Source organism: Scardinius erythrophthalmus (genome assembly GCF_964197995.2).
Source record: "Scardinius erythrophthalmus genome assembly, chromosome: 3".
NCBI classification, from domain to species: domain Eukaryota; kingdom Metazoa; phylum Chordata; class Actinopteri; order Cypriniformes; family Leuciscidae; genus Scardinius; species Scardinius erythrophthalmus.
This window is the reverse complement of record NC_138223.1, coordinates 58,401,854-58,426,853: the sequence shown is the minus strand read 5'-3', so window position 1 is coordinate 58,426,853 and position 25,000 is coordinate 58,401,854. Positions and strand designations below refer to the sequence as shown.

Sequence of the window (25,000 nt, the reverse complement as noted above, 5' to 3'; positions counted from 1 at the left end):
CCATAAACTTTATTTTTAATGTAATTATGAACTTTTTGTCATCTCCTAAATATGACTTTTTGTGTGATCTCATAAATGACTTTGTCATCTCATAATTAAAACGTTTTGTCATATCTTATTTTTTGTCATTTCATAAATATGACTTTTACTATTATCTAATAATTATGACTGTCATCTCATAAATATAAATGAGTTATCCAATGAATATGACTTAGTTAGTCATTTTTTCGACATTTTATGTCAATAATGAGTTACAGAAGCCTGTTTGTGTTCTCATCTGGCCTGTGCTGTGTAGATCTGCGATGGACAACTGCTCGATCGCCCGCTGGCTGAGACAGATCGGACTCCCTCAGTACACCAGCGCTCTGGAGAAGCAGTACTACGGCCTCGAGGTACTCGAACACACACTCATCACATATTTCACACTGCATTGTTTCATTATTACACATGCAGGCGTTATTTAGTAAGAGACTTTGTGGGATATTTGTACTTTTAAAATCATTTGTCACAGAGCAGATCGCCAAACAACAATGAAACAGTGAAATGCTGTGTGTGTGTGTGTGTGTGTGTGTGTGTGTGTGTGTGTGTGTGTGTGTGTGTGTGTGTGTGTGTGTGTGCAGGGTCTCCTATCTGTAACAGAGGATGATCTCAGACTGATGGGAGTCGAAGATCCAGAACACAGAACAACCATCCTAATGCATCTACAGACTCAACAGCCTGAGAAAGGTGAACACACACACACACACACACACACACACACACAGAGAGAGATCAGTAAAATCCCTGTTATTCTCAGACAAACGTTCTTCCAGTAACGTTAATGCAATTTTCGTTCAAAGTTATTTGGTCTTTAATAACGTTGGTACAAAAACATTATTCATACATCGTTCGTGGAAGGTTTTTTTTTTTAGTTGGACGTTAATCTAACGTTTTTTAAATGTTCCTCCTTGTTTTAGAACGTTCAGAGAACATTCAACCGTAACATTCTAATAATGTTCGAACAACGACACAATGTAATGTTCTCTTAACGTTCACATAACCAATAAGACACCTTCTGCAAGCGTTCAGAGCACATGTGTGTTGCTGTAATGATATGGTGCTTCTCCGCAGAGAACATGTCCACCGGCACCATGAGCCGGAAGAACACTCTGGCGTCACCGATTGATCTGGTCAGATCCACGGACTTCTTCCGGCACAGCATCGTGCCGAGACTGCGTCGCCGTGACAACCGAGTCTCCGCCTCCTGCCTCCAGCTCCACCCTGAAGACCACGCCCCCTCCAGCAAACTCAAGCTCAGGTAATCAACACACCTTCATCAACACACATTATTTATTTAACACTAAACAAGTGCCAAATGTGACCCTGGATCACGTCACCAGTCTCGAGTCGCACGGGTAAATCTGTGGCAATAGCCAACAATACATTGTATGGGTCAAAATTATCCATTTTTCTTTTATGCCAAAAATCATTAGGATATTAAATAAAGATCATGTTCCATGAAGATATTTTGTACCGTAAATACATAAAACATTTATTTTTGTGAGTGAATGCAGCACAATCACCAACATAAATGGACAACTTTAACGGCCATTTTCTCAATGTTCATTTTTTCAATAACTCGGCCCAATATTGTCATATCCTAAGCATCAATGGAAAGCTTATTTATTCAGCTTTTAGATTATGTATAAATCTCAATTTCAAAAAATTGACCCATGTGACTGGTTTTGTGGTCCAGGGTCTCAAATGGAAGTAAAGTAGCTTTAACTAACATATTAGTCAAACTACTCACAAATAGTCAAATCAAAATATAAAATCTTTTAAAGAAAAGATCAGTATCTGTCACGCTTCTTCAAAAAACGTTTAGCTCAGTGAAAATATTTAGCAAGTGTAAGCCAGAAGTGTTTTTTTCTCTCTTCAAACTGAGTTTTGTGGTTTACGTCTATTATCTTGGGTCTAATCTATATGTGTACTCCTAAATCTTGAAGAAAGGCTTTTATGCTGAATTGTCAGTGAATTGTTTTGTTTACATTTTGCTGAAAATTCTTACATAATTAAAAAAAACTGATAACACTTTACAATAGGATTCATTACTTAACATTAGTTAACTACCTTAAAAAGTTAACATGAACTAATAATGAACAATACTTCTACAGAATTTATTAATCTTAGTTAATGTTAATTACAACATTTACATTATGAAAATCAAAGGTTGTATTTGTTAACATTAGTTAATGCACTGTGAACTAACATGAACAAACAATGAACAGCTGGATTTCTAATAAGCTGGATTAATACACTCACACACTGAGAAATACTGCAGTAAAATGTGTGACAACATGCCCCGGTCTCATCTATGAAAGTACACTTACAACATCAGGATCCTTCGCAACATGTCACGGCTCACACTGTGGAATCTTTCCCGTGAGCGCGCGCACCGTGTGATTGTGAACGCGGCGTCTTGCGCAACAACGCGCGCGTCTCTGGTTAAACTCAGCGAAACGGGGCGTCGTCGGATCAAGCTTACACAGGTTTCACTCTCTCTGCCCCCGGGGATCGAGCATGTCGGACGGGTTGCGGGTTTTAAGGGCCTCGGGCGCCGTCACACAGGTGAGTGCGCGCGGAATGCGAGGAATGCGCGAGAGATAGCGCGCGCGCGCGGGAGGAGCGGAGCGTGTGTGAACTCGTCAGCTGTGAGTGAGGGATTTACTGGAGGAGAAGAAGAAGAAGAAGAAGAAGAAGAAGACGAAGAAGAAGAAGATCTCTCGGATCATGATCTCTCTCTCCATGAGAAACTCCACAATAGGAATAGTTTTTGTTTTCCAGGTAAGTTTCAGCTGGTGTTCCCGCACAGACTGTTAATGATTATCCTGGTGTTTGCGATGGGAAGGGCAGAGCTGATAGACAGACCTTTGATATGTAAAACAGAATTTGTTGCTCTCAGCTCGATTTTTAAATACTTTATTAAAGTAAGTTGTCATCGAAACCAGATGTTCTGGTGTAGGTTTGATGTGGGCTGCTGAACTCAAGTTTGACTTTGGAAAACATGAGATTTCACATAGATGATACTTTATAGGCTAAACTTTAACAACTTAATGTATACTTTAATATATTATTGTTATGTATTAATAATTAATGTGTTTTGATATAGTACTGAATGATTCAAGCAGGGGAATCATATTCATATGCAACAGTTATGGTTATCAAAACAACATTAGAGTACATTTCCAAAAAAAACTTGGTAATACATTGTAGTACTTTTATTAGTGAAATTTTATTTATATTTGTTGCTGTCATTAAGGCATAGAAAGTAGCACTGCGAAAATGTTTTTGTCTTATTTTCTAATCATTAAACCAAACATTCTTAAATAAAGATATGTTTACTTAAAATAAGTGTTGTTTTGTGAAAAACTGATCAAAATGAAGTGAGTTTATGCTGAAAACAAGAACAAATATCTTGTGGTAAAACTTCATTTAAAGGGAAAACAAGATTATTTTTCTGACACATCTGGCAGATACAGTATTTGTTTTCATTGTTTTAAGCATGAACTCAGAAAGCAAGACTTAATATCAGAAGTAAATTTAGCTTCATTTCACAGTTGTTTAGATATTTGTACTGGGAAATAACACAAAAAAGTACATTAACACGAGTTTATAGCTTTAGTTTTAGTTTTGTTTTTTGGGGGTTTCACTGCACTGACCTTGAGCCCATAACATCCGTTTCCATGGCAACTGATCCCAGGACATTCCCTGATGTCCAGAGGACACAATGCAGCGGGTTTGGCCGTGAGATGGGAAGGAAACGCCATTAACATGTTATTTAAAAACACGTCTCTCCATGTCAGTGGTCTGTAGTGCTTTACCTTGCTGTTCTCAGAGGTCTTTACTGTAACGGTGAAGTTATCAAACACTAAGAAGAGTTTATCGTAAGCAAATCAGCAGAAGGAGGGTGTGGTGGACGGATACAGAGCGTTGTGAGTGCATGTCCTAAATTGTATGTCTGTACATGTGTTTTTATGCGGTACAGACGTCAGCATTGGGTGTTCTGTGATGTTTTGAGCTAAAATCTTAACTAGTAGATATCCCGATACTTTCTCAAGTTGATTAAACACAGAATAATAAGACAAATTTTGTATTACAAGTTCTGAAATGTTGTTTAATTATGCAAATGAGGCATTCATCAATCATCTAATCAAATATGCACTAATTTGCATACTTTTCCAGCACATTAATCTGAACATTGGATAAAGCCAGGTTAAAAATTCTTGTTTGATTTTGTTGACATAGTAAAGCTAAATGTTTTTACTGAGGGGATTTGGGGTTTCTCTCTTTATCACTCCATAATTCAGAAAATACTGTTATCAGACAGAAAAAAGCTCATTTTCATCATGTGTTCAGGAATAAAGTGTTAAATATATATCAGGCGAATGATATATGAACAAACCCCTTGGTAAAAACCTTTAGAATATAGATTGGAATAAAACTGTAAATTTTGGTGTATATAAGTGATGCTGAAGTGGAGATCAAACTCTTCAAAGATATGTATTGTAATTGAAATCTACAGACGCAAATAGAAAAAATGCAATAAAAAAAACACTAAAATGTGTTTTTCGGATGTTTTCTTTCCATTATTCTGAACGAAGGACATGTTAGGGAAGAAAAATACACCTCAAAGAAGACCAGTGCATGAAAAAACAATGGTTTTGCCTGTAGTCTAGAATAAAAAAGATTTTATTCAAGTCAGAAATATTGCGACTGAATCAACTTGACCAGATTCCAGTAAAGTGGATAAAAAGGTTGTATAAAAATGCATGAATGTAAAAAATGTAAATATTACAAATGAAAATACTTTTTTTAATCTGTTGTGCTGTGTTTTGCAGCAGGAGGAAGAGTGTGTCGGCCTTCATCAGTCAGGTGAGCGTGTTGCACAGGTCTCTCCACACGGACTGGTTGTTCAGTGCTTCACTGTTGTTGTGTTAATGTTCCTGCAGGTGTTCTCAGGGCTGAAGGACATGGACTCTATGAAGAAAGAGCTGGAGGAGGAGCTGAAACTCAGCACTGAAGACCTGAGGGGCCACGCCTGGTATCATGGACAGCTGCCGCGCGAGGTGTGTGTGTGCGCGCGATACCAGCCTTTACCCAAAACCACTCGCTCTCATGTCATTCCAAACCTGCAGTACGCTGGAAAACAACAGGAGGAATGTGTGTCCACAAAGCTCTTCTTCTAGGGATGCACCGATATGAAAATTATGGCCGATACCGATAATTCCTTATATTTGAAAGCGTATAACCGATATATTGGCCGATAAATTTTAAACCAACATTTTATATTATTTGAAATAACTAATTATTTTATTAATTTATTTGTTAGTCTTAATTATTTATCTATTTTTTTATAATTTAATGATGTATTTACCATAGATTTCCGTTCACAATACAATCTGCATAAATAAGCCAAGTTTGTTGATATTGTGCAATGTTGCACTGTAAATGACTGGCACGCAGTCCAGCCAAACCTCACTATATGTTGATATCAGTGCAGTGCATGTATTTGTTTAATAAGCGTGTGTGTGTGTGTGTGTGTGTAGGCTGCGGAGAAGCTGTTCTCTAGAGACGGAGAGTTTCTGGTGCGCGACTCCAGCTCCAGTCCCGGTGAATACGTCCTGAGCTGCATGTGGAAAAATCAGCCCATGCACTTCAAAATCATACGTGTCGTTCTGCGACCCAAACAGGTACAGTGTCAGTCTCAGCATCCGCCGTGTGAACAAGCATTCAGAGACTGAGTCTGACGTGTGTGTGTGTGTGTAGGGTTACACCAGAGAGCTGTTTCAGTTTGAGAACGATCAGTTCGATAACATACCAGCGTTAATTCGGTTTCACGTCGGCGGACGGCGTCCCATCTCGAATTCCACCGGCGCCATCATCTTTCAGCCAATCACACGCACTCTGCCTCTACGCATCATCAGCGAGCGGCAGGCGGCGAGGTCATCAAGCTCCGCCCATCTGTCACGAGGTCAGAGCAAGAGGCGGAGTCTGAGTTCTTCTCAGAGAGACATGCTGCAGGTCAACAGCAACAACCTGCTCAGGTACACACACACACACACACACACACACGGTCGGTGATAAAAAAACACACAAAAAAAACATCTGGATACCAACATTCAGAACAGTCATTCAAAACAGGAGATTGCAAGGTTTTGGACAGACATTGAGTTGAATTATGATTTTTGCAAGGAGGGAAACAAGAGCTTTGTCCATTTATATTTTGATTGTATTTATACAAATTTATTTGGTGTGATTTGGCATTTATTTGTTTAAAAAGATATAAACATTGAAATGCAACTCAAAGATGTTTTAATTTTTCTATGATAATGATGCTTTAAAGTTGTTTATCCACACATGTAAATGTTCATGAAAAACTACTTTTACTCATTTTAAAACAGAAATAGGTAACTAACTTTATACTTTAACAGCATCAAAAATAAAATACAAGAAGTACTGCAAAGCCTTAAAGTCACCCAAAAATGAAAATTAGCCTATGATTTACTCACCCTCAAGTCATCCTAGGTGTCGATAAAAGTGTATCTATCCATGATAAAAGTGCATCAAAAGTGCATCTTTTCCTTTAATCCTCCCTTATCAGGCTTATGCTACTCTGAATAATGTCTGAACTTCGTATTTTGAGCACTTCTTGCGTTGTTTTTGCCTCTTCACGATGACTCGCTTAATTTAGTCCTAAATTGTATGTCGCTTTGGACAAAAGCATCTGCTAAATGACTAAATGTAAATGTAAATCTGTCCATCATAAAAGTGCATCTATCATTATTAACTCTGGGGGTTAATAAAGGCCTTCTGAAGTGAAGCCATCCGTTCGTTTAAGAAAAATATCCATATTTAAAACTTAATCGACTAAAATGTCCGGCAGACAGACTTGCAGAATGTTGCAGTAAAAGAGGAACCATGTCAGAATCAGAGACATCACCTGTCTAGCACACTGTGCGTATAGTTAACGGTGTATTGTTTGTGTGTGAGTGTTAGGAGCGGCAGTCAGCCTGCTAATCTGGAGACAGTGGGGAGACCATTTCTACAGTCTGCACAATCTGACAGCAACCTCCGCACAGGTACACACACACACACACACACGATGAACATACTTAAAATCTGATCTGGGATCTGATTACTACACTGATTGATTTGTCCATGTTCCTCAGGTGTTCCTCAGAGCAGCGCGTCACATGACTCTGGCCCCGCCCCCGTGTCCCCGGTGTTCCGCACAGGAAGTGAGCCTGTCCTCGGCCCAGCCACTTCCTGTCAGTTGATTCTCGGTGGGTCTCCTCTGGTGGGCTCTGATGGACAGCTCCACTCCCGAGCGCCTCCCAAACCCCTGCGCATCTCCATCGTGTTCCCCCCGACCCAGTGCGACCCCGACCCCAGCGACCTCTACGGAGAGCTGGTGCCACAGGTCAGAGGTCATGAGCGCAGGACTGATAAATCAACACACTCCTGGCATAATTATATCAGTGAGGATAGAAAATATATCAGACGAGAGGAAAAATTATGTTTCTCTCGCAAAAGAAAGTATTGCATTATCCTAATAAACTTTATATTTTTGCCAAATTTTTAGGATTCAACAAGTATTGAAATATGACATTTTCCCCATCATTGTATCACTTAAGGGGCTCCAGACAGTATTACAAAGACAAAAATGTCCGACTTTGTGATTTCCTACTTTTTTTTCCAAATATTAGGGAATGGAAATGGCCTATTAGACAATAAGTGCTCCTCTGCCGCCATCTACTGGTTATAGCCTTTTTTTTTTTTTTTGATAAAAGTGTTTGTTTACCATAATGTTTTGGTTTTCTACATCTTTTAACTTTTAGTTTTAGGATAGAAAACATATGAGACGAGAGGAAAAACTACGTTTCTCTCGCAGAAGTATTGCATTATCCAGGAGTGGAAATGGTTAATTAGACAATAAGTGCTCCTCTGCCGCCATCTACTGGTTATAGTCTTTTTTTTAAGAGAGAACGCAAAGTTTCTGAGGTACACGCAAAAGTTTTTTGGATGCAACAATTATTGAAATATTACATTTTTCCCCGTCACTATGTCACTTCAGAGGCTCAGTATTACAAAGACCAAAATCTGTCTGTTTGCAAACAAAGTTTTTCATAATTTAAATGAATAAATTTAGTTGACATCATAGAGACCTCATAAAGTGATAGTTCACCCAATAAATTATCGTCATCATTTATTTGTGTCATTCCAAATATGGATGACTTCCTTACTTCTGTGGAAAAACGTTTCAGTGTTTTTGTCCGTATAATGGAAGTCAATGGGGTCCAACTGAGATTAGCATCAGATTACAGAAATTCCAACTTGAGTTTCGTGTTAATCTCAATGTTTTTAAGATAACATTAGACTCCATGTATGACACTAATGAACTGACCTTTGACCTCGCAGGTCCCGGTCACCATGTTGCCGAAAGGTCACGCGGCGCGGCTCCGTGCTCAGGAGAAGTGGACGAGTCGCGCGCGCCTTACCGAGACTAGCTTCGGGTTCCTGGAGGCGCAGAAGCTGGAGGAGCAGAAGCTGGAGGAGCAGCCACTCACACACACACACGGAGACGAGGACGAGCGCGACTGGTGTTTCCAGCGGCCACAGACGGAGACGAGCTCCTGCTTTCGTCTGGAGGAGTTTCGCTCGCTTCTGCTGCCCGAGAACAACCGCCCGCTGGACCAGAGCGTCCTGATGAGGGTCAAAGAGCTGCTCACACACACCGACGCCAGAACCACCGCACTGCACATGCTCAGCATCAACTGCCAGGTACACACACACGCACACACACTGGGTTATTATCGCCAAACTAAATAAAGCATAATTTATAAATAATATTGAAGTGACCTGGTCGATGGGACACACTTATATATGCAAATGTTTAGAGCTTTTATTTATTATATTTTTAATATGGCTTAGGTGGCGCGCGTCACAGGTGTGACGCCGGAGCAGAAGAGCATCATGGGAGTTGAGAGTGGACTGGAGCTCATCACACTGCCACACGGAGGCCAGCTCCGACGGGACCTGCTGGAGAGGTGTGTGTGTGTGTGTGTGTGTCTGTGTGTGTGTCGTGCCCACCGCTGTGCTGTGGTGTTTCTCAGTGTTGGGGAAAGTATTATTATTTTAAAGTACTTTATTATTTGAAAAAATAACTCAGACATTTTGTTGCAAATTTTAAAAGTAATGCGTTACTTTACTAGTTACTTGTAAAAGTAATCTGATTACATAACTCAAGTTACTTGTAATGCGTTCCCGGACCCTGGTGATGCGTGTTGATGTCATCATCACCTGCTGTGTTCCCATCAGGCACCACTCTCTGGCTCTGGGTGTGGCGGTGGATCTGCTGGGCTGCACTGGGACGCTGGTTCAGCGAGCGACGGTGTTGAGCAGGATCATCACGCTGGCACAGGAGCTGCGAAACACCACACGAGACCTGTACGCCTTCTCCGCTGTCATGAAGGCGCTCGAGCTGCCGCAGGTGTCCAGTTCATATTATACTTCTCGTTTTCAGAGAAATCTCTCAAGATGATGTTTTTGCTGTAACAAATCCTTCCCTCGCGGGTCAAAATGACCCGAAGCCCTAAAATCATACTTACTTAATTTTATTTTTGTCCAGAAAGCTTATTTTATTCCAGTTCAATTCACGTTTATTTGTATAGCGCTTTTCACAATACACATCATTTCAAAGCAGCTTTGCAGAAAACACATTTAAGAGTGATCTGTTATCAGAGGAAACTGTGTCTAAGTTATGTATATCAGAAATGTACATATACAAATCACAGTTAGCGAAAAAGGTATTAATTTGTAATAATTGTAATAATTTAAGGCAGAAACAATGAGTTCACTGAAGTAATGAATACTTGTTTGTTAACAAATGATTACGACATTTAGAAAAATGTTGCATTGGTGCATGTATCACATCTCGCTTTCAGAGAAATCTCTCAAGATGTGGATTTTGCTTAATTCAAGACGTCTTCACCTTACAAATGGTTGTCAAAAGCAAAAATGCTATGAAATCCACATCATATTTTGTGAGAAATTTACATGCTAGAGCAAACCAGGCACTATTTTAGGAATCAGTCCCCAAATTGAGTGAGAAACAAGTACTGTATTCAGCAGACATGATGTTGTGCGCTGTAAATGTGTTGTTATTAATATAAATGTTGTCCTTCAGGTGGTCAGGTTGGAGAATACGTGGCGAGCGCTGAGGCGTAATCACACCGACAGCGCCGTGACATTCGAAAAGAGCCTGAAGCCCTTCATGAAGTCCCTGAATGAGGGAGAGGGTGAGTGTGTGTGTTTGTCAGTGTGACTGAGTTTACAGCGAGTCTGAGTGTGTTTACAGTGAGTTAGAGTGTGTTTACAGTGAGTCTGAGTGAATTTACAGTGAGTTAGAGTGTGTTTACAGCGAGTCTGAGTGAGTTTACAGTGAGTGTGTGCGAGTCTGAGTTGACAGTGAGTCTGAGTGAGTTGACAGTGAGTCTGAGTGAGTTGACAGTGAGTCTGAGTGAGTTGACAGTGAGTCTGAGTGAGTTTACAGCGAGTCTAAGTGAGTTGACAGTGAGTCTGAGTGAGTTGACAGTGAGTCTGAGTGAGTTTACAGCGAGTCTGAGTGAGTTTACAGTGAGTCTGAGTGAGTTTACAGCGAGTCTAAGTGAGTTTACAGCGAGTCTAAGTGAGTTTACAGCGAGTCTGAGTGAGTTTACAGCGAGTCTAAGTGAGTTTACAGCGAGTCTAAGTGAGTTTACAGTGAGTCTGAGTGAGTTTACAGCGAGTCTAAGTGAGTTTACAGCGAGTCTAAGTGAGTTGACAGCGAGTCTGAGTGAGTTTACAGCGAGTCTAAGTGAGTTTACAGCGAGTCTGAGTGAGTTGACAGTGAGTCTGAGTGAGTTTACAGTGAGTGTTTGCGAGTCTGAGTGAGTTTACTGTGAGTGTGTGCGAGTCTGAGTGTGTTGACAGTGAGTCTGAGTGAATTTACAGTGAGTTAGAGTGTGTTTACAGCGAGTCTGAGTGAGTTTACAGTGAGTGTGTGCGAGTCTGAGTTGACTGTGAGTCTGAGTGAGTTGACAGTGAGTCTAAGTGAGTTTACAGTGAGTCTGAGTGAGTTTACAGTGAGTCTGAGTGAGTTTACTGTGAGTCTGAGTGAGTTGACAGTGAGTCTGAGTGAGTTTACAGCGAGTCTGAGTGAGTTGACAGTGAGTCTGAGTGAGTTTACAGCAAGTCTAAGTGAGTTGACAGCGAGTCTAAGTGAGTTGACAGTGAGTCTGAGTGAGGTGACAGTGAGTCTGAGTGAGTTGACAGTGAGTCTAAGTGAGTTTACAGCGAGTCTAAGTGAGTTGACAGCGAGTCTAAGTGAGTTGACAGTGAGTCTGAGTGAGTTGACAGTGAGTCTGAGTGAGTTTACAGCGAGTCTGAGTGAGTTTACAGTGAGTCTGAGTGAGTTTACAGCGAGTCTAAGTGAGTTGACAGTGAGTCTGAGTTGACAGTGAGACTAAGTGAGTTGACAGCGAGTCTGAGTGAGTTGACAGTAAGTCTGAGTGAGTTGACAGTGAGTCTGAGTGAGTTGACAGCGAGTCTGAGTGAGTTTACAGCGAGTCTGAGTGAGTTCACAGTGAGTCTGAGTGAGTTTACAGCGAGTCTAAGTGAGTTGACAGTGAGTCGTAGTGAGTTATCAGTGAGTCTAAGTGAGTTGACAGTGAGTCTGAGTGAGTTGACAGTGAATCTGAGTGAGTTTACAGCGAGTGTTTGCGAGTCTGAGTGAGTTTACTGTGAGTGTGTGCGAGTCTGAGTGAGTTGACAGTGAGTCTGAGTTGACAGTGAGTCTGTGTGAGTCTGTGTGAGTCTGTGTGAGACTGAGTGAGTTGACAGTGAGTCTGAGTGAGTTGACAGTGAGTCTGACAGTGAGTCTGAGTGAGTTTACAGTGAGTCTGAGTGAGTTTACAGTGAGTCTGAGTGAGTTGACAGCGAGTCTGAGTGAGTTTACAGCGAATCTAAGTGAGTTGACAGCGAGTCTAATTGAGTTGACAGTGAGTCTGAGTGAGTTGACAGTGAGTCTGAGTGAGTTTACAGCGAGTGTTTGCGAGTCTGAGTGAGTTTACTGTGAGTGTGTGCGAGTCTGAGTGAGTCTGAGTGAGTTGACAGTGAGTCTGTGTGAGTCTGAGTGAGTTGACAGTGAGTCTGTGTGAGTCTGAGTGAGTCTGGGTGAGTTGACAGCGAGGGTGTGTGAGTCTGAGTGAGTTTACAGTGAGTCTGAGTGAGTTTACAGTGAGTCTGAGTGAGTTGACAGCGAGTCTGAGTGAGTTTACAGCGAATCTAAGTGAGTTGACAGCGAGTCTAATTGAGTTGACAGTGAGTCTGAGTGACTTTACAGCGAGAGTGTGCGAGACTGAGTTTACAGCGATTGTGTGAAAGTGTGAGTGAGTTGGAGTGTGTTTACAGCAAGTGTGTGTGTGTGCAGACGTCGTGGGCTCGGAGCCGGTGTCTCTGCCACACATGGTGCCGCTGCTGAGGCTGATGGAGGGTGAGGACAGTGTTGAATCCACAGACAGAGGCTGCCAGCTGCTCTACAACCTGCTACAGTCGGCTCGCAACGCCACACTACACGCTAGTGACTGCACACGCCATGCTCACGGCCTGCTGTCAGGTACACACACACACACACACTACACGCTAATGACTGCACACGCCACGCTCACAGCCTGCTGTCAGGTATACACACACACACACACACTCACACACTACACGCTAGTGACTGCTTCATATTTGCATTCAGGGAAATTTCAATGGAAAGTAGATAAAAACTTGAAAAAGTAGCAAAAGGACATAATTTTGGCTGTATTTACATGTAAATCTCAGAGAGTAAAGTTTGAAGCAACAGAATATCTTTATTTTTTTTTTGTCTTGTATGGTTGTTAATCGCCAAAAATAGTCAAATATATTAGGGCTGTCAAGCGATTAAAACTGTTCATCTAATTAATTATATAATGTGGCAATTATTAATCGCAAATTAATTGCATGTAAAATTTGTCTGAGAAATTACTCCCAAAAGATAATATAAAGTTGTTAAATGAGACAAATAGACAGAATTTATTACACAAACGTTTAGGCTACAATGGCCATGTTTTTTTTTTTTTTTTTCAGAAGATGCGTCTGAATTGGTATTTAGATACATTTACAGACGTTTATTTCATAGATTTTTATTGCAGCTCAGAGGTGACGTTTTGTTGCTGACTACCTTTAATGAGAAGTAGCTAAAGACTATTTGAAAAATAGCAAAAGGACATCATTTCGGCTGTATTTAAATGTAGATCTCAGAGAGAACGTTTGAAGCGACAGAATGTCTGTCTCTTAATCACCAATCAGAGATCTCACTTATCAAACAATATCTTAAGTATAATTTAGTATTAAATACATCGTTTATAATAGCTATTATTGTTCAATAAATAATATTTTATATTATAAGGTTGGTGTACTTGGCGTATCGAGAAAAGGTCTGGAGGGGGTTTAGCATAAGGACTGCAGTGTTAACTTTGCGTGGAAAAATTGCGTTTGTGCTTTTAAAAAAAATAAAATAATAATCACATGTATTGTATTTAAACAAGTCAAGCACTTTTCAAGTTTTCAAGGGTTTTCCAGGCCTTATATTTCAAAAAGTCAAACTTAAGTACTTTAAGCACCTTGTACGAGCTCTGTATATAGCCAAAATAACATTATTAGAAGTAGTAACAACATTGAAAAAAAGTCTCTAAGTTTGGCAGCACAGGATAAACAGACATGCACACGTGATAGATTGTGACGATCTGATTGGACGGCTGACCTGTCTCTCTTCCTCCAGCCGGATGGGAGCCGATCCCGGAGCTCCTGGAGGTGTTTCAGACGGAGTTCTCCCTGCGCCTCTTCTGGGGTCAAACGGGTGCGCAGGCCGAGCACAAGGAGCGCTGCGCCAAGTTCGACCGCATCCTCACGGTCCTGTCCAACAAACTGGAGCCCGACGCGGGATCTGAGGTCTGAGCCGCTCGAGGGCCCGAGGAACGGCTTCCAGTTGACACAAAAATCATCATCCACTCACCCTTAAAGGTGCAGTGTGTAAGTTTAGCAGCATCTAGTGGTGAGGCTTTGAACTGCAGCCAACAGAAGTTACGGTGGCCGACAGGAAGTGATGTCATCGTCTGAGACAGCAGAGAGTAGCCAGTTAAGCAAAGAGGATTCTTTACAAAGATAAATTAAGAAATTAGGTATATTTAATTATTCAGTAAAACCAACTTGTGACTTGTTCATCATTGTGTCAGTGTTTTATTCGCTGACTTTAGCTATAGCTTCTTATCACGAAGTGACGAAACGCGTTTGTCCGTTCAGGGCCACCGTAGAAACATGTCGATGTAAGCAGACCCGCGGTGTGTGTAGAGAGAAATGCCTCATTCTAAGCTAATAAACACATAACGGATCATTATGTAAGGTCTTTATACACCACTGAAAACATAGTTATGTATATAATATTGCTTTTCTGTCAACTGATCCTCCTAAATATTACACACTGCACCTTTAAGTTGTTCCAAACCTGTATGAATAATGTTTTTCTACTGAACACAAAAGAAGATATTTTGAAGAATTTGGGTTCAAACAGTTGACAGACACTATAGTATGGAGGAAAGAATATTATGAAAGTCAGTGTTTGGTTTCCGACATTCTTCAAAATGTTTGGAAAGAATCTCTTTAATATCCCTGTCATTTATTAAATATTCAGACAACAATAAATGTTAAAAAAAGACAAGAAGACTAAAGCACAATCAGATGATTAAGGACTTTCAGACATCATGTGACTTTTCCCAAATAGGTATCCAAGTCGTTGTTGTAACATTGCAAATATTGCAGATTTCAGCTTTGTTTACACATTCTGTTGTGATGCATTTGAGACCTGGATGATAATGATGTTTCAAAACTGTGATTTTGTCCATGCTTGAGTGAATTATGCCAAATATGCCCTATTTCAGAGGCAGTTTATATGGAAAGAATATATTTTAGTTTCTTAATGAATTAAAATGGAAATCTGTACATCGAACCGAGTCTGCTTTAGTTTAATATCAACATGAAACAAGATTCACAACCCTTTACTTTCAAATTATAGTTGGGGTAAGAACAGTATTCCACAAATGGGACTGAATAAAAGTCAAAAGTGGAAAAGAAAATTGTTTTAGAGCTTGAACAAGTTAACATTTTGATGTATTCTTCAAATTAATATGCACTAGTGACTACACCCTAGGGAATGTATTAAAGTTAATTCAGTTTATGTTGATAAAATGATAATATTGCTGTGATGTGTTGCCAGCAGGGGGAGACAAACACACACACCTGCACAAAAGTACCAAAAACACCATGGTAGTACCATGTTTTAAAACACTTCTGAGTTTGAATTTAAAGTCTAATTGTTAAATACCAATTGGGCCCATTCACATAATCAACGATTGATATATATGGGTGTTTCTGCAACTACGGGCACTTTTGACTATCCCAATTTAAAAAAAAACAACCTCTATGAATTTAAATTTTAACCATCACAGTCTGTAATACATATAAAAATGTACACAAAATAGAATGTAGTCGTTAAGATTTTAATCTGGAACATGTTTATTTTTTATGTTTTTTCGGGTCATCTTCTTAAAAAGTGTCCTTACCGCAACATTACAATAACGTTCATTTTATACATTTTTCTTTAGCAATTTCTATTAAAAAAATTATATATTTAAATACCTTTTTCAAATTTGATGCAGTTTTGTAAATTAAAAAATATTATTAAAAAATAATATTAAAAAATAATATACAAAATAGGGAATTTCATGTTTTTTTTCTATGCCATGTAAAAAATTTACAGTAACCTTAGATGTCAATTGTTTCCATACACACAAAAGATAACATAATTAACTTTTCATGACAGATGTTGCAATTTCAATGTGTTAATCATCTCAACTTAAGTGTAAAAATATTTTTTTGCAAATGAAAATGTGAAAAAAAAAATGAAAATAGAGCAGTGCTGCGGTAATGACATCTTGTGTCGGTAAGGACAAAATAAAAAAATGTATGTAAAAAATGGCATGTTTATATATATACTAATATATATACACTAATATATACTTCAGTACTAATAATATACTGAATATTTGTAATTTAATATACAGTAAACCTTGAATTTGTCTCTACCGCAACACAATGTCTTTACCGCAACACCTAAATTTGCTGCGGTAAAGACATGTTGCGGAAATGACATTTTTGCTAATATTTTAGCTAATTGGCAGCTAGCAAGGCCTACCACATTAGTTTTGACTCTTAGCATCTTAATATACATGAATTCAACAGTAATATACATTTATTTTTAAAATGTAGTTCAAAATACACAATTATTAAGCTGAATGGTAAGGACACACAATAAATACTAGAGCAGAAAAGATGTACCTTATTTTTTTAATATATTGTGAGTGAGGTAGTGTGGTGGCCCAGTCTGTCAGCAATGTGCTCAAGTGATAATTTCTGTTTCCATAGAAACTAGACTTGTTTGTGTTCGATAAAATTTCATAATAAAAGCTTTTTTTCATTGTTGCGGTAAGGACTCAAAAGTGCGGGACAGACACATTTAGTTAAAAAAATCACAAAAATGATCAGTAAATAATACAAAGAATTTTAAGATGCTGTAAATGAATCTGTATATTAAACAATTGCATTTGAAATAATGTCATATTGTAAAAGATTGAGCTAATTTTAAGTATCTCAACATTGAAACCACGGGTGTGAGACATGAGCAAAAATGCTGTTTGGACCTATAAATGCTTCATAATTTTACATTAAATCATATTATTTATTCATTATTTTTTATGTCAAGGTGTGTATTGACACTACGTTTATATTTATGAAACATCAAATGACAAATTTTAACATAAATTTAAAATTTCACTCCTGGGACTTAAAAGTGCCCGAAGTTGCAGAAACACCCATATATATATATATATGTATATATATATATATATATATATATGTATATATATATATATATATATATACAACTTTTAGGCTAGTAATCGCTCTAAATGCCCATTATGATATCTAACATTATAGTTTTAAAAATCATTCTCAATGTTAAAGAATAGCAGAGTCCACAACTGGAACGACAACGACACAGAGGAGCGATAACGTTGGAATCACTTTCAGAACGAGTTTCCCAGCTGATGAACGTTAAAGGGTAACTAAACCCTAAACAAACTTTTTTTAGTTAATGATCTGTAAGAATGGGGCTTTAATAGTGCTGTTCATTGATTCAAGTATTGTTTTTGACATTTGTGTTTAAAGTATTTTAATTTTACTAAATATGGTGTAAAAATGTCTGAGTGCTGCCCTCTTCAGGTTGAACAGTGGCTACTGCAGTTGAATTTTCCTTTTGGAAGTTGTGGTACACTCTGACATCAGAGGGTACCAGCTAACCACGCCCTTGCCTGCAGAGAGATACGTCTCAGATGCACGCCCCCTCTCCACTGGGCTCTGCCTACTTTTCCAGCATTTTTCAAATATTGCCAGTGTGGGTGGAGTCAGGCTCTGACCAGGGGTTTAGTTACCCTTTAAAAACATCGACAGCCAATCAGAATCCATCCTGCTTTACAGACTGAGCATTTAAAGAGACAGAAGACGCAAACAACTTTTTCATAGTAGACAAATTCCCATAACATGGATTACAAAGTTACTGAAACTGAACTCTCTTTAGTCTCTCTTTAGACTTAGAGACAACTTCCAGCTAAACTCAACACTAATTAAATGGATCTTGGACTTTCTGAGTGGGCGGCCACAAAGAGTAAGGGTGGGGAACACATTATCTGGGGTCCGCTTCACTTCACTTGGGACACCACAAGGGTAGCGTCTTGTCACCACTATTATATATATTGTACACTGACTGTTGTCGCAGTAGTTACCCTGGACGTTATATAATTAAATTTGCAGATACTGCTGTGATTAGTTTTCTGGAGCGAGATGAAACTGAAGACGGTCCAGTGTTGCATAAATTTGTTGACTGGTGTGAAGCCTCCCAGTTGCATTTGAATGCATCCAAGACCAGAGTTGGTTTTTGATTTTAGACACAGGGCTCGACTCTGAGAAAAGGAGAGGAGATAGAGATGGTGACGGAGTGCAAATATCTTGGTCTTATTGACAGTAAATTATCCTGGGATCAGTGTGCTGATGCCGTTTTTAAAAAGGGCCAACAACGTTTGTATTTTCTTAGAAAGCTTAATTATTTTAATGTTGACAATAAAATGTTGAATCTTTTTTATTTATGGGCTAAGTCTTTTATTGAGAGTATTCTCTCCTACTGTATTGTATGCTGGTATGGACATTCAAAAATCACCCACAGGAACAAATTGGGGAAGATTGTTAAAACCTGTGGAAGAATCTTTGGTAAACAACAGGTAGACCTGTACCAACTATACCTGACGAGATTGGCACAGAAGTCAGAGGAGGTTTGCATGGATACAACGCATCCACTTTCAGTGGAGTTCAAACCTCTCCCTTCAGGTCGAAGATATAGAACCAACCGAGCAAAAAATCCATTCCCATGGCAATAACCCAATCAAATAAGGTGTGGGTAGGGGTATGACTGGAGAATATATGTGAAGTAATGTGGAGTAGTTTTATTTATTTATGATATTGTGCATGTGGATAGTGTTTGTGCTGTGGATTATGTGTCAATATGTCTGTACTGTACAACAAACTGCCTCTCTGAGGACATTCAAGTTTTCTAAGTCTAAGTTTATATGGTTATTGTATAACATACAGAAGCAGAGTCGAACGTTTGGACACACATGACTATTTATGTTAAAACAAAGTGACATGAAGGCTTCTGCTCACATGACTGCAATAATCAACAAACACAACAGGAGAAGACAATGAACATGATCTTTAAAAATACAAATGCACAGAAAATCACCAGCAGGAGCATATAACATGCTGAGAGAACAGAAAAAAACCCCTCCCCATAATAGCATAAAACAGGAGTGTGTGTAGTGAGCGGGTCACATGACGTGATCAGATGATCTGGATGTATGAGGCCGGCACGTATCCCACATCTCCATTGGCTCTCTGAACTCTGACCCATCCGTCACCCTGATCCTCGTCCATCAGACTCAGCTGCTCGCCCGCCTGCATGCACACGGCTCCCTCGCTGCTGCCTGCACACACACACACACACACACACACACGCGCTCAGGCAGAGGCTCATGGGAAGACACGCATGGACAAACATGTGCAACAACGGCTCTCAGAAGCAGAAGTCGTCATGCCTGGATACAATTTTATAGTGTTTGGAAAAATACAACAAATATATTTGTTTTCTTAGTTTCCCCAACAGGGAATCACAAACAACAGCGTTTCTACGAAAGAGGAAGGAAACATCGAGAGAGTGACTGCATTAGTCAGAGGACAGAAATGTGTCAAATTTGCTGCTGTATTAGAAACACTCACTAGTTTTCTGTAGTTTTAGGCCAAGGTAAGAAAGAACACACAATATTTAGTGTTATAAATGTAAGGAAAACAAAACATCCCAAGTCATATTTATGAGATGAAAAGTCGAAATTACGACTTAAAATGACATAAGACATAAATTGAAATTATGACAAACTAAGTCATCAACATTTTGACTTCAAGTCATATTTAGCAGTTGTAAAGAAGAAATTATTACTTTACACAATTTAAATAGAACATTTGACATTTAAGTCATAATTTCAACTTCTTATGTCTTGTTGTTTTAAGTCATAAATTTGACTTCATCTCATAAATATAACTTTTTGTATATTATAATTTTGACTTTCTATCTTAATTGTGTTAAGTAATAATTTCTGCTTTACAACTAATACATATGACTTGAGTCAAAATGATGACATACTATCTCATAATTATGACTGTCATAATTTCGACTTCTTGTGTGACAAAAAGTTAAAACTGATAGAAACAAGTTATAGTTATGATAAAAAGTTATTTATAAAGATGAAGTCGGAATTATGACATTATTATATGTAAACTGAAATGACTTAACTTTAAACTACAATTACGACAAATTCGAAATTGACATAGTAAGTCATATTTGTGAGATGAAAGGTGGAAGTGTGCTGAAGAACAGAAGGAGAAAGGTGGAAGTGTGATGAAGAACAGAAGGAGAAAGGTGGAAGTGTGATGAAGAACAGAAGGAGAAAGGTGGAAGTGTGATGAAGAACAGAAGGAGAAAGGTGGAAGTGTGATGAAGAACAGAAGGAGAAAGGTGGAAGTGTGATGAAGAACAGAAGGAGAAAGGGAAGGAAACTCACCGTCGAAGTCGTAGAGCGCTGAACACTGGCCGACGGGAAAGTCCACCTCAAACTCCTCATCCAGACCACACTCATAGATGTTCTCTGACGGAGACGTGCTGGACTCACTCAGCACAGTGATGTACTCCGCACTACACACACACACACACACACACACACACAATGATGAGTCAAAACTACAAACACACACGCTGACCAGTCAAAACTACAAACACACCAGTCAAAACTACAAACACACACACACTGACCAGTCAAAACTACAAACACACACGCTGACCAGTCAAAACTACAAAAACACAAGCTGACGAGTCAAAACTACAAACAAACACACGAGTCTAAAACTACAAACACACCAGTCAAAACTACAAACACACACGCTGACCAGTCAAAACTACACACACACACACACACACACACACACACACGAGTCAAAACTACAAACACACATGCTGACCAGTCAAAACCACACACACACACACACACACACACACACACACACACACACACACACACACACACACACACACAGATGAGTCAAAACTACAAACACACCAGTCAAAACTACAAACACACACACACACACACACACACACAGATGAGTCAAAACTGCAAACACACACGCTGACCAGTCAAAACTACAAACACACCAGTCAAAACTACAAACACACACGCTAACCAGTCAAAACTATACACACACTGACGAGTCAAAACTACAAACACACACGCTGACCAGTCAAAACTACACACACACACAGATGAGTCAAAACTACAAACACACACGTTGACGAGTCAAAACTACAAACACACACGCTGTCGAGTCAAAACTACAAACACACACGCTAACCAGTCAAAACTACAAACACACACACACACTGACCAGTCAAAACTACAAACACACACGCTAACCAGTCAAAACTACAAACACACACGCTAACCAGTCAAAACTACAAACACACACACTGACCAGTCAAAACTACAAACACACACGCTGACCAGTCAAAACTACAAACACACACACTGACCAGTCAAAACTACAAACACACACTGACCAGTCAAAACTACAAACACACACGCTGACGAGTCAAAACTACAAACACACACACACTGACCAGTCAAAACTACAAACACACACTGACCAGTCAAAACTACAAACACACACGCTGACGAGTCAAAACTACAAACACACACACACACACTGACCAGTCAAAACTACAAACACACCAGTCAAAACTACAAACACACATGCTGACGAGTCAAAACTACAAACACACCAGTCAAAACTACAAACACACACGTTGACGAGTCAAAACTACAAACACACACGCTGACCAGTCAAAACTACAAACACACACGCTGACCAGTCAAAACTACAAACACACACTGACCAGTCAAAACTACAAACACACACGCTGACGAGTCAAAACTACAAACACACACACACACACACACTGACCAGTCAAAACTACAAACACACCAGTCAAAACTACAAACACACATGCTGACGAGTCAAAACTACAAACACACACACACACACTGACCAGTCAAAACTACAAACACACCAGTCAAAACTACAAACACACACGCTGACCAGTCAAAACTACAAACACACACTGACCAGTCAAAACTACAAACACACACGCTGACGAGTCAAAACTACAAACACACACACACACACACTGACCAGTCAAAACTACAAACACACCAGTCAAAACTACAAACACACACGCTGACGAGTCAAAACTACAAACACACACACACACACTGACCAGTCAAAACTACAAACACACCAGTCAAAACTACAAACACACATGCTGACGAGTCAAAACTACAAACACACCAGTCAAAACTACAAACACACACGTTGACGAGTCAAAACTACAAACACACACGCTGACCAGTCAAAACTACAAACACACACGCTGACCAGTCAAAACTACAAACACACACGTTAACCAGTCAAAACTACAAACACACACACACACACTGATGAGTCAAAACTACAAACACACACGCTAACCAGTCAAAACTACAAACACACCAGTCAAAACTACAAACACACCAGTCAAAACTACAAACACACACGCTGACGAGTCAAAACTACAAACACACACGCTGACGAGTCAAAACTACACACACGCTAACCAGTCAAAACTACAAACACACACACACTGATGAGTCAAAACTACAAACACACACGCTGACCAGTCAAAACTACAAACACACCAGTCAAAACTACAAACACACCAGTCAAAACTACAAACACACATGCTGACGAGTCAAAACTACAAACACAAATACACACACACACTAACGCTCGCGTTATGAGCAGTTTCAATGATCTGAGGTTGTGTGTGTGTACCTGGTATTCCCACACTCACTCTCACACACACACTGGGACTGACCTGGGGGGCGAGAACTGCAGTGTCCCTCCGCCGGCTTCAGTCAGCTGACCCTGAGGAACACACGTGTGTTTATAAACAAGTGCGTGAGTCGAGTACAACACAGCTGCACAGTAATGAACAGATTCAGTGATCAAACTTAAATATCAGACCAATTCAGCTTTAAAAACACAAGAGTGTCGTTATTCAGCTCTGATAGTGTCCGTGCAGTCAGATCAATAATATTACTGAAAATGAAGTAGTGTGTGTGTGTGTGTGTACCTGGTATTTGCTGATCTCTCCTCCGAGAGCAGTTTGTATGATCTGAGGCTGATTGTGTGTGTGTGTCTGTGTGTGTGTGTGTGTGTGTGTACCTGGTATTTGCTGATCTCTCCTCTGAGTCTGGCGATGTTGTGAGCAGTTTGTATGATCTGAGGCTGATTGTGTGTGTGTGTGTGTGTGTGTGTGTGTACCTGGTATTTGCTGATCTCTCCTCTGAGTCTGGCGATGTTGTGAGCAGTTTGTATGATCTGAGGCTGATTGTGTGTGTGTGTGTGTCTGTGTGTGTGTGTGTGTGTGTACCTGGTATTTGCTGATCTCTCCTCTGAGTCTGGCGATGTTATGAGCAGTTTGTATGATCTGAGGCTGATTGTGTGTGTGTGTGTGTCTGTGTGTGTACCTGGTATTTGCTGATCTCTCCTCTGAGCCTGGCGATGTTGTGAGCAGTTTGTATGATCTGAGGCTGAAGGCTGGACGGATCGCCGAGCTGCGAGTTCTGCTCATAAACACCCTTCATCTTCATCAGAGCCTCGCTGACACACACACACACACACACACACACACACACACACACACACACACACACACACACACACACAGAGTTAAAGCGGATCAGATAGTTTCATAGAAACAGGATCATGTAGTTACAGTCATCAGTTAATGTAGCTGGGTTTACATGAATCCAAGCTCAAAAACGCTTTAATTTTCTCATAATAATCATTACATCATCTGCTCTTTTCTCAAAACAGCGTCTTCTCGACATGAACAACACGAACCAAACTCTTCCAGTCTCAGATACACTACAGTGTTTGAGGGCGGGGCTAAGAGACGCTGCTCAGCCAATCAAGACCAGAGACTGTCATTATGCAAATTACTTCCAGACCTACAGCAGGAAGTGAGACTGAATTACTAGTGACTCAAATCAGTTCAGAATTACTTCTTACTTTTGGGAAACAATAACTCCATTTATCTGCACTTTGACCTTTAAAACTTTGCAGATATGAAAGGTAATATTCAAAAAAGCATAATGGGGCACTTTAATAAAAGTTTTTATAAGGAGTTGCTGGAATATTGGATGTTATTAAAGTTTAACTCACACTCACGGAGATGCTAGGACAGTAAAACCAGACGGACTGATGCGGATATGAGCGCATACAACGAAAGAAATGATCAAAACTAAATCAGTCACTGAGACTACAAACATGAGAGGAGTTTATGCGTTTCCCGTAGACATCTTGTGAAAACTGGGGTTTATAATGTTTTATTTAACATCACAACTAGTGTTTTGGCACTACTAGATATTTTTTTTCAACAATCGTCTCGTAAACACGTCTTTCTTGCGTCGCCCGGTTATTGTCTCGAATGTAAACGTGTGAAAGTAGATGATTTGCACCTCTGCTCCGTCTCTTTCTGCAGCTCTTTCTGTACGTCGTCCATCTTCTCCTGCAGACGCCTGCGCCTCTGATCTGGAGGAAGACGAGACAAGTCCCCCAGCGAAGGCGGCTACACACACACACACACACACACACACACACACACCATATTCAGCACATTAAACATTCTTATAATGTATAAGTGATATAAGTTAATCTTACATAAACCCATCGCACACAACAGCATAAAGCAATCAGTCCAGCCAAACTGTCGATCATACTGACTAATGAAATAAATAAATAAACACCCATCAACAATCATAAGATGTTGTGACAATAAAAACGGGTCATAATTGCGTGGTTTATTTGTGTCCATAAGCACACAAGAAGTTCTCAAGAATAATTTTTGCCTAATTCACAACATATGCAAGATTTTGTTCATAACTTTGTTCTAATGTTAATACGGCTGGAACTAATGATTATATTTTCAGTATTTTTGAGTCAGCGTGTGAATAATGCTGAAATCACATCAAACCACAGAGCACAGAACAAGACGAGCCTTCACTGGAGCTCAATCACTTTAAATGAG

The 25,000-nt window shown here is 39.7% G+C and overlaps 2 protein-coding genes across 10 annotated transcripts in view; one reads left to right on the top strand and one right to left on the bottom strand.

The window, feature by feature from the left end:
- The window catches only part of sh2d3a (SH2 domain containing 3A), a 15,954-nt gene extending 808 nt beyond the window's left edge, over positions 1-15,146 (top strand). For 3 of the 7 annotated variants that reach the window (XM_081360431.1, XM_081360430.1, XM_081360429.1), the window contains 15 exons: positions 296-392; positions 621-726; positions 1,111-1,297; positions 4,878-4,911; positions 4,989-5,105; positions 5,586-5,729; positions 5,806-6,083; positions 7,036-7,118; positions 7,209-7,459; positions 8,458-8,820; positions 8,971-9,086; positions 9,358-9,529; positions 10,226-10,337; positions 12,509-12,694; positions 13,886-15,146. In XM_081360431.1, coding sequence (XP_081216557.1) covers positions 303-392; positions 621-726; positions 1,111-1,297; positions 4,878-4,911; positions 4,989-5,105; positions 5,586-5,729; positions 5,806-6,083; positions 7,036-7,118; positions 7,209-7,459; positions 8,458-8,820; positions 8,971-9,086; positions 9,358-9,529; positions 10,226-10,337; positions 12,509-12,694; positions 13,886-14,061 — 2,415 coding nt within the window. In that variant the 5' untranslated portion in view covers positions 296-302 and the 3' untranslated portion in view covers positions 14,062-15,146. Of the gene's footprint in view, positions 1-257; positions 393-620; positions 727-1,110; positions 1,298-2,460; positions 2,824-3,821; positions 3,972-4,877; positions 4,912-4,988; positions 5,106-5,585; positions 5,730-5,805; positions 6,084-7,035; positions 7,119-7,208; positions 7,460-8,457; positions 8,821-8,970; positions 9,087-9,357; positions 9,530-10,225; positions 10,338-12,508; positions 12,695-13,885 lie in introns of those variants that run through there. The other 4 variants (XM_081360428.1, XM_081360432.1, XM_081360434.1 and 1 more) reach the window with 4 other exon arrangements.
- Positions 15,147-18,511: 3,365 nt separating this feature from the next.
- The window catches only part of trip10b (thyroid hormone receptor interactor 10b), a 16,110-nt gene continuing 9,621 nt past the window's right edge, over positions 18,512-25,000 (bottom strand). For 2 of the 3 annotated variants that reach the window (XM_081361032.1, XM_081361034.1), the window contains exons 11-15: positions 24,432-24,541; positions 23,439-23,571; positions 22,784-22,833; positions 20,382-20,512; positions 18,512-19,250 (exon numbers count right to left, since the gene is read on the bottom strand). In XM_081361032.1, the coding sequence (XP_081217158.1) occupies positions 19,108-19,250; positions 20,382-20,512; positions 22,784-22,833; positions 23,439-23,571; positions 24,432-24,541 (567 nt within the window). In that variant the 3' untranslated portion in view covers positions 18,512-19,107. The remainder of the gene's footprint in view (positions 19,251-20,381; positions 20,513-22,783; positions 22,834-23,438; positions 23,572-24,431; positions 24,542-25,000) is intronic. The other variant, XM_081361033.1, reaches the window with a different exon arrangement.